This window comes from Salmo salar, chromosome 10, assembly GCF_965601325.2.
Source record: "Salmo salar chromosome 10, fSalSal1, whole genome shotgun sequence".
Lineage (NCBI taxonomy): Eukaryota > Metazoa > Chordata > Actinopteri > Salmoniformes > Salmonidae > Salmo > Salmo salar.
In genome coordinates this window covers 102,524,334-102,533,043 of record NC_138300.1, presented here as the reverse complement: position 1 = coordinate 102,533,043, position 8,710 = coordinate 102,524,334, and the positions used below count along the sequence as shown (strand labels likewise).

At 41.0% G+C, this 8,710-nt stretch overlaps 1 protein-coding gene across 2 annotated transcripts; it reads left to right on the top strand.

The window, feature by feature from the left end:
* The first annotated feature begins 191 nt into the window (after window positions 1-191).
* Window positions 192-8,487, top strand: LOC106561292 (protein FAM3C). 2 transcript variants are annotated; one of them, XM_014125083.3, is made up of 10 exons: window positions 192-467; window positions 590-622; window positions 1,131-1,205; window positions 1,437-1,511; window positions 1,707-1,830; window positions 2,479-2,537; window positions 2,649-2,699; window positions 7,655-7,739; window positions 7,986-8,112; window positions 8,281-8,487. In XM_014125083.3, exons 1-10 carry the CDS (start codon window positions 449-451, stop codon window positions 8,368-8,370), a joined length of 738 nt encoding a protein of 245 aa, XP_013980558.1. In that variant the 5' UTR covers window positions 192-448; the 3' UTR covers window positions 8,371-8,487. The 2 variants fall into 2 exon arrangements, with proteins under 2 accessions (XP_013980558.1, XP_013980559.1); XM_014125084.3 differs by having other exon boundaries at window positions 387-467; window positions 590-639.
* Window positions 8,488-8,710: the final 223 nt, after the last annotated feature.

Genomic DNA, 8,710 nt, shown 5'->3' with positions numbered 1-8,710 from the left:
GGTGGACTTTATAAAGTCCTTGTCTAACCCGCTCCACTGGCTGGGACAGTGTGCCAAGTGCTGGGACAAGTCCTTCTTTCTTCCCGGACCTGGTTGGTCCTGCAGTTCCGCTCACTGTACTGGAGGATGCAGCCGCTGAGTGTTTCCGGGTGGAAAGGTTCCATATTACCCAGGAGATTCATTGCCTCTTTTCTTGCATAGGCCTTGTTCAAACATAATGCACAATGTGTTTCTGACAGGCAATTGCTGTGCATAGTGCTGCAGTAGTATAATGTTTTGAGAGGGGGTGGAGAAAAGGGAGGGATGATTGAGTCAAAGAATCTGGTGAAGAAACTTAGCTTTTAACCTAACTGGATCAACCTGACTAGCAACCTGCTGCATTTGCTCTTTTGTGCTTCTCATAAGAGGCTTCTCATACAGGAAACGGGAGAGAGCGTAATCAGATATCATGCTCACTGTACGCATAGGTAAGTCATATTTTCCCATAAAATGCCAATGTTTTATGTTTACGGAGAAATCTGTATATCAATCTGTCTCTCTGTCAATACAGTATTTACTTTAAGAACAATGACAAGTTAATCTCTTGTAGGACAAAGGGTGCATAAAACACAGGGCCCCACAAGTAAGTTGCAAAGCCAGGTTTGTTTTATGCATGTTTTATGTATTACTGCTCAATATATGAATGTTTTAATAGTGTGTATAGAGTACTATGGAATAACTTATTTTATGAACAAATGAATAAACAAGATTATAAACAGAGGGGCTAAGACTACCAACCAACAATGTGGTTTTACTGGTAGAGCAGTCTTCTATTTATCTCTGGCTCAGGCCAGTTAGGTGTTATTAACCCTTTCCTACTGTAGGGTGAGTGTAGAAATATACTTTAGTGTTTAGTGTAGGGCCCAGATCCTAGCTTGTGATGCATGCGAGTACTGACTTTCTCATAATTCATGCATTTACTGTATGTCAATAGGAAATTGGATTGAACATGAGTGAAATCAGCCCTTTGGTTGTACATTTTACAGTTGTAGTCATGCATTCATTGACAGCTGTCTATGCTTGTCCACAATATATAAGTGACTTGGAGATTATCCCGTATTAGTACGATATCTCCATTATTTATCTTGCAGGACTTCTTCCAATCATAGCAGTGCTTGGAGTCTTTGCTGTTTTCTTTGCTGTTTTCCTCATAATGCGGTCTCAAAGTAAGTATTGATGACAATGTTTGTCACGCAAGGACACATTCATTTGATAACGACTATTAATTACATGCTGTTAATAAAACCGGCATAACATTTCAATAAAAGTTTGTCATCTAGCCTAGCTACTGATGAATTTATAAGGAAAAGTGTTAATGTTTTCTTCAAGAGTAAGTACCCACTACAATAGTTCCCATTCATAATGATACACGCTGCTCCTTCCCCCTATTACTCTAGGCCACACCCTCTCCTGGTATCCTGAGTTTCCTGGTCCAGAGTGGCTACAGGTGCCAAATGTACCCCAAGAGACCAGTGAGTAATTAGAAGGATGTGTATTTCCACCTGTGCAACATGTTTGGGCTACTAGCATCCACATATTCAAAATTTAAACAAAACAAAGTTGTAGCTGGCAAGGCCAAAAAGCTAGTCTATCCCATCAAATTAATGGTATGGGGAACCATTAATATGTGTGATTGTGTGTGTTTCTCCTCCTGAATACTTGCGCAGCCTCCAGACAAAGACCAAGTCCGTGTGGCATCCCAAAGCCCTGTCCAGAGGGGGACTTCAGCTGTTTAATCACCAGTGGAGCTGCTAATGTGGTTGCACCCAAAATCTGCATAGAGGGCAAAATGTAAGGAACATATCCCTGTGTGTGTTGTTACAGGTTTTTTTCCATTCATGTTTTGTGGTTGGACTTTTAGCACGTAGGGCTCACTGTCACCTTGTTATTCAGTATGTGTTACACCTGTGCTGGTTGCGATGTCGTTAGTGGGAAGGTGTTTCACCTGAGCTTGCCCAGGTGCTATTTAAGAGTGGCTGGCCCACTGTTCCAGTTCTCTTGATAGATCTGAAGGGTTAACATCTTTAGTTGGCGCTCCCTATTTTTATTTTGTAGACCAACAAGCCTTTATCTGGTGTCGCGCCACACTTTTGTTTTGCTTCCTGTCTTTACATTTGGTGTGGGTTTTACTTTTGTTTGCTTTTTCTTGGGCAAAGTCAGTCGGCGCTCATGGTGGGTGTTTTACGTTCCTGTTGTTGCTAGTCAACCTTTAGTGGACACCCCCATGAGTCTTTCAGAACCCCTCCTAAAACCCCACCTGTTTTGGTTGTTGGTCAGTGACTCTTTGTTAGTGCCCTCTTCTGTTTGAGCACTGTTTAGTTTTTTTGCTGGGGAACGTATGTGTGTGAGTGAGAGCGATATCTTGATGTAGAGTGTCCTATTGTTCACTGTTGTGGAGGGGTTGTCAGGTTGTAAGACTCTGTTCTATATTCTCTTCAGGGTTATGGGTTATGTGGAAAAAAATGTAGGGTACGGAATTAACATTGCTGTTGTGAATGGTAAGTCAAAAGGTTATATACACATAGTATTAACAGTTTTCTTATATTTTACATCTTGTATTCAGTGTTTATCTGATTTTTAAATACCTAATTAGTCTCTTTTTCACACAGGGAAGACGGGGGAGGGTATGAAGACAGCATTTTTTAACATGTATGATGGTGGTAAGATTGTTTACAGCCCCCTATAAAAAAATTGGCTTGAGGACCATGTACACTGCCTAGTGACCATCTACACACCACATTGCAGTTTTAACATTTTGCTAATCTAATTTGTTTAAATTGGGCACTTTTTTACCAAGCTACACAACATGCTCCACATTTCAAAGTGAAATAAATGATATAAAAAAAATACAATTATATCCCAGTGTTACATATTCAGAAGACTGAGGCAGGGTTTTATCTAACCTTTTACCTTTCATATTTCTTTGAGCCTAACAAACTCCCCAGTCCCTGCCGGTGACAAGCATACCCATAACATGCCACCACAATACTTGAAAATAGAGTATCAACATTGCATTCACTACACATTACTGACCTGTATGGGGGGGGGGGGGAAGAAAGCCTGTGTTAAACTCCACTCTAAATCATTGATTCTGTTTGCAAAAAAGCAGTTAAGTAATACTGCAAGACAACACGGCAAAGAAATATACTTTTTGGGTCAAATCCAGTACAACAAAGTGAATCCCTATTTATTTTCAAGTATTGTGGTGGCAGCATTATGTTATGGGTATTCTTGTCATCGGCAGGGACTGAGGAGTTGGTCGGGATCAAATACATTTGAAAGGAGCAAAGCTCAGGAATTGCACACATTTTAATGCCAAAGACATACCAGAATGGCTTTCCAAGAGGTTTTGAGTGGTCCAGTCTATCCTGAAATAAATTTGCTTGAAAATCAGAGACATACAGAGGATATACCAAACACCTTCCTAATATTGAGCAGCACCCACCACCACATAACAGCCTAATTTCATCGGTGCCTAGACTCTACAAGGTGTCACAGGCTCCGAATACAACAGGTGTTACTGTGAAATGCTTACTTACAAACCCTTAACCAACAATGCAGAATATTTGCTAAATAAAGTAAAAAAATGTACACAAAATAACTAACGAGGCTATTTACAGGGGGTACCATTAGAGTTAATGTGCGGTGGTACAGGTAATATGTACAGTGGCAAGACAAAGTACGTTAACCCTTTGGAATTACCTGGATTTCTGCATAAATTGGTCTTAACTTTTGATCTGATTCATCGAATTCACAATAGACAGTGTGCTTAAACTAATAACACACAAATCGTATATTTGTCTAAATGTAATATATTTTAAACATTCACAGTGTAGGTTGGAAAAAGTATGAACCCCTTGGCTAATAATCACCAAAAGTGAATTGGAGTCCAACCAATGAGACAAGATTGATGTTTCTAAGAGCTGCACTGCTCTATAAAAAACACTCACAAAATGTAAGTCTGCTATTCACAAGAAGCATTGCTTGACGTGAACCATACCTCGAACAAAAGAGATCACAGAAGACCTAAGATTAAGAATTGTTGACTTGCATAAAGCTGGAAAGGGTTACAAAAGTATCTCTAAAAGCCTTGATGTTCATCAGTCCACGGTAAGACAAATAGTCTATAAATGGAGAAAGTTAAGCATTATTGCTACTCTCCCTAGCAGTTGCCATCCTGCAAAGATGACTGCAAGATCACAGCGCAGAATGCTCAATGAGGTTAAAAAGAATCCTGGAGTGTCAGCTAAAGACTTAGAGAAATCTCTGGAACTTGCTAACATCTCTGTTGATGAGTCTACGATACGTAGAACACTAAACAAGAATGGTGTTCATGGGAGGACAACATGGAGAAGCCACTGCTGTTCAAAAAAAACATTGCTGCACGTCTGAAGTTCGCAAAAGAGCACCTGGATGTTCCACCACGCTACTGGCAAAATATTCTGTGGACAGATTAAACTAAAGTTGAGTTGTTTGGAAGGAACACACATCACTATGTTTGGAGAAAAAAAGGCACAGCACACTGACATCAAAACCTCATCCCAACTGCAAAGTATGGTAGAGAGAGCATTATGGTTTGGGGCTGCTTTGCTGTCTCAGCGCTTGGACAGGTTGCTATCATTGACGGAAAAATTAATTCCCAAGTTTATCAAGACATTTTGAAGGAGAATGTTAGGCTATCTGTCTGCCAATTGAAGCTCAACAGAAGTTGGGTGATGCAACAGCACAGCGACCCAAAGCACAGAGGTAAATCAACAACAGAATGGCTTAAACAGAAGAAAATATGCCTTCTGGAGTGGCCCAGTCAGAGTCCTGACCTCAACCCAATTGAGATGCTGTGGTATAACCTCGGGACTGGTTCACACCAGACATCCCAAGAATATTGCTGAACTGTAACAGTTTTGTAAAGAGGAATGGTCCAAAATTCCTCCTGACCATTGTGCAGGTCTGATCCGCAACTACAGAAAACATTTGGTTGAGGTTATTGCTGCCAAAAGAGGGTCAACCAATGATTAAATCCAAGGGTTCACATACTTTTTCCACCCTGCACTCTGAATGTTTACACGGTGTGTTCAATAAAGTCATGAAAACGTGTAATTGTTTGTTATTAGTTTAAGCAGACTGTGTTTGTCTATTGTTGTGACTTAGGAGAAGATCAGATCAAATTTGATGACCAACTCATACAGAAATCCGGGTAATTCCAAAGGGTTCAGATACTTTTTCTTGCCACTGTACATGTAGGTAGGGGTAAAGTGACTATGCATAGATAAACAGCGCGTAGCAGCAGCGTAAAAAAAGGGTGTCAATGCAAATAGTTTGGGGAGCCATTTGATTAACTGTTTAGCAGTCTAATGGCTTAGGGGTAGAAGCTGTTAAGAAGCCTTTTGGACGTAGACTTGGCACTCCGGTACCGCTTGCTGTGCGGTAGCAGAGAGAACAGTGACTAGGATGGCTGGAGTCTTTTACAATTTTTAGGGCCTTTTGACACCGCCTAGTATAGAGGTCCTGGATGGCAGGAAGCTTAGCCCCAGTGATGTACTGGGCCGTACGCACTGCCCTCTGTAGTGCCTTATGGTCAGATGCCGAGCAGTCGGATGCCATACCAGTCAGGATGCTCTCGATGGTGCAGCTGTAGAAACTTTTTGAGGATCAGAGGGCCCATGCCAAATCTTTTCAGGGGAATAGGCGTTGTCGTGCCCTCTTCACGATCTTGGTGTTTGGACCATGATAGTTTGTTGATGTGGATGCCAAGGAACTTGAAGCTCTCGACCCGCTCCACCACAGCCCAGTCGATGTGAATGGGGGAGTGCTCGGCCTCCCTTTTTCCTATAGTCGACGATCAGCTCTTTTACCTTGCTCACGTTGACGGAGTTGTTGTTGTCCTGGCACCACACATGTCTCATCATTGTCGGTGATCAGGCCTACCGCCGTTGTCGTCGGCTAACTTAATGATGATGTTGGAGTCGTGCGTGGCCACGCAGTCGTGGGTGAACAGGGAGTACAGGAGGGGACTGAGCACGCACCCATGAGGACCCCCAGTGTTGAGGATCAGCATGGCAGATGTGTTGTTGTTTACCCTTACCACCTGGGGGTGGCCCATCAGGAAGTCCAGGATCCAGTGGCAGAGGAAGGGGTTTAGTCTCAGGGTCGAAAGCATTCGACAGGGATGCTGGCCCATGTTGACTCCAATGCTTCCCACAGTTGTCAAGTTGGCTGGATGTCCTTTGGGTGGTGGACCATTCTTGATACACACGGGAAACTGTTGTGTGGAAAAACCCAACAGTGTTGCAATTCTTGACAAAAACCGGTGCGCCTGGCACCTCCTACCATACCCCGTTGAAAGGCACTTGCCCGTTCACCCTCTGAAAGGAACACATACACAATCCATGTCTCAATTATCTCGCGGCTTAAAAATCCCCTTCATCTACACTGATTTAAGTGGATTTAACAAGTGACAACAGTAACAGATCATAGCATTCATCTGGTCAGTCTGTCATGGAAAGAGAAAGTTTTGTATACTCAGTGTATTGCTGCCCATAAATTATTCCCAACCAAATTTACTGAGCTTGAGCAATTCTGACAAAAACAATGGATATACAGAGTTCCATAATTATTGGCACCCTTGATAAAGATGGGTAAAAAAATATATAATACAAATACTGGGCTATATTCTATGCTAAATAAAATAGGAGAATTATATTATTTTATACTAATACAATTTATCAGATTTAAAAAAAACTAGTACTCAACAAAAAAAAGGGGTCAAAATTATTGGCAACCCTGTTTTCAGTACTCCAGCACTCTCCCCTTGCGAGAATAACGACAGACTGTTTCCAAAATGTTTTGAGAACACATTGGGATAGATTTTAGATCCTTCCTCCATACAGAACCTTCCCAGATCCTTGATATCCTTCGTCTGCGTTTATGGACTGTCCTCTTTGATTCAAACCACAGGTTTTCAATGGGGTTCAAGTCCGGAGACTGAGATGGCCATTGCAAAATGTTGATTTGTGGTCAATTAACCATTTCTTTGTGGATTTTGATTCATGCTTTGGATTGTTTTGCTGGAAGATCCACTTGCGACCAAGTGTCAGCCTTCTGACAGAGGCAACCAGGTTTTTGGCGAAAAATGTGCAGTTATTCAAAATGAGTAAACTGTAATGGCTTCCAATGGTGCTTCCACCAAGAATTAACTGTGAGGTGTGAAGACATATGCAATAAAGACTTAATATTTAAAAATGTATTTAGAACATTGTCTATCATTTGAAACTATTATTTAAGGCAGAAAAATGTGAAGATTGCAAGGGGTGTGTAGATTTTTACCAGGCACTGTATTTCCTACTTAGCAACATTAGTTAAATGCATCACCACCCTTTCCATGATCGGTTTCTGTACCTTGTTATAAATGTTGAGCTATTAACCAACCAGATACAATCATTCCTGTATAGGTTGGTCAACTATATCCAGCACATTGAAAATTGAAGTACAGTGTTTCTTAAAATAATACATAGATTTTGTTCAATTTGAGTGTACATAATTCTAATTTTCACTCCTCAGTAAAGAAGAAAACCATTTGATCATGTTGAAAAGGTGACAAGATGTCCCTGTCTTGCAGATATTGAACCTCTGGTGGAGTTTCTAAAGTCCATTGAGAATGGATCCATTGTGTTGATTGCCACCTACGACGACCCAGCTACAAAGTGAGTCACGTTTCATTTTAACATTAAATCAACTTTCATGGCAGAATTTGACCAATATGGTCATCCAGGATACTATATGATAATGTTTTGGGATCTTTGGAGTGTGCACCAAAATCATTTAATTAATTGAAGCGCTCTGCATGCTCATACAAAGTCCTATAGCAAGCCTATTCATATTGTTTTTAGTGATACAATTAATGACGGTAGTGAGGAAAAATACTGAATGGTTTAGTAATTGATTGACAGATTGAACGAAGAAGCAAGGAAGCTTATCAGAGAGCTTGGCAGCTCTGCTATCCAGTCATTAGGCTTCAGAGACAACTGGGTCTTTGTTGGAGGAAAAGGAGCAGATGTCGCGAGTACCTTGGAGAAGGTAATACCATACCAACATGTATAATATGTTTTCACTGTCTCTGTTATCCAGTTTTTTGGATTGCACCTGCAGTTCCCCACTTTTTACTGATATAATTTGAGGTGGATGAGCTATGTGGTTATGTTGCTGTTGCAGGAATCTAATTGATCTGTTTCCCCCCCCCCACAGCATATTAAAAACAATAAAGACAAAAACAAGTATGACTCCTGGCCAGAGATGATTGAATGGCAAGGATGCTTACCACGCTATTTGGAGTGATTGGTACCAAAAATGTTGTTATCCTGCCAGACCCCATATCCACTGTAAACATTTGCACATGTTGTGATGTCTGTATTACTCTGAAAAATGCATAATAAACAACAGTTTGGCCTTGTCTATGAAGTAATTTTTTGGCAAAATACAGAGTTATCTGTTTTAACACAGATAATAGAGCTCGGCAGCTTGTAGTCCTTCAAACTGGAAATGAGTTACCTGTGGTTCATTCAGCCATTTTTATTGTGGAAATTGATGGGGAAAGAATGGGGTTTTGGGATAAACGCTGAAAATAAGGTCTGTGGTTAACACTGGCTTTGAAGGTCTTATACGTTTTGTTCTATGC

Excerpts from the sequence above, each read along its gene's own strand:
- LOC106561292 (XM_014125083.3), top strand. Across the intron at positions 1,206-1,436 it reads CCTCATAATGCGGTCTCAAA|GCCACACCCTCTCCTGGTAT; the intron begins GTAAGTATTGAT and ends CTATTACTCTAG. Across the intron at positions 2,700-7,654 it reads TTTTAACATGTATGATGGTG|ATATTGAACCTCTGGTGGAG; the intron begins GTAAGATTGTTT and ends CCTGTCTTGCAG.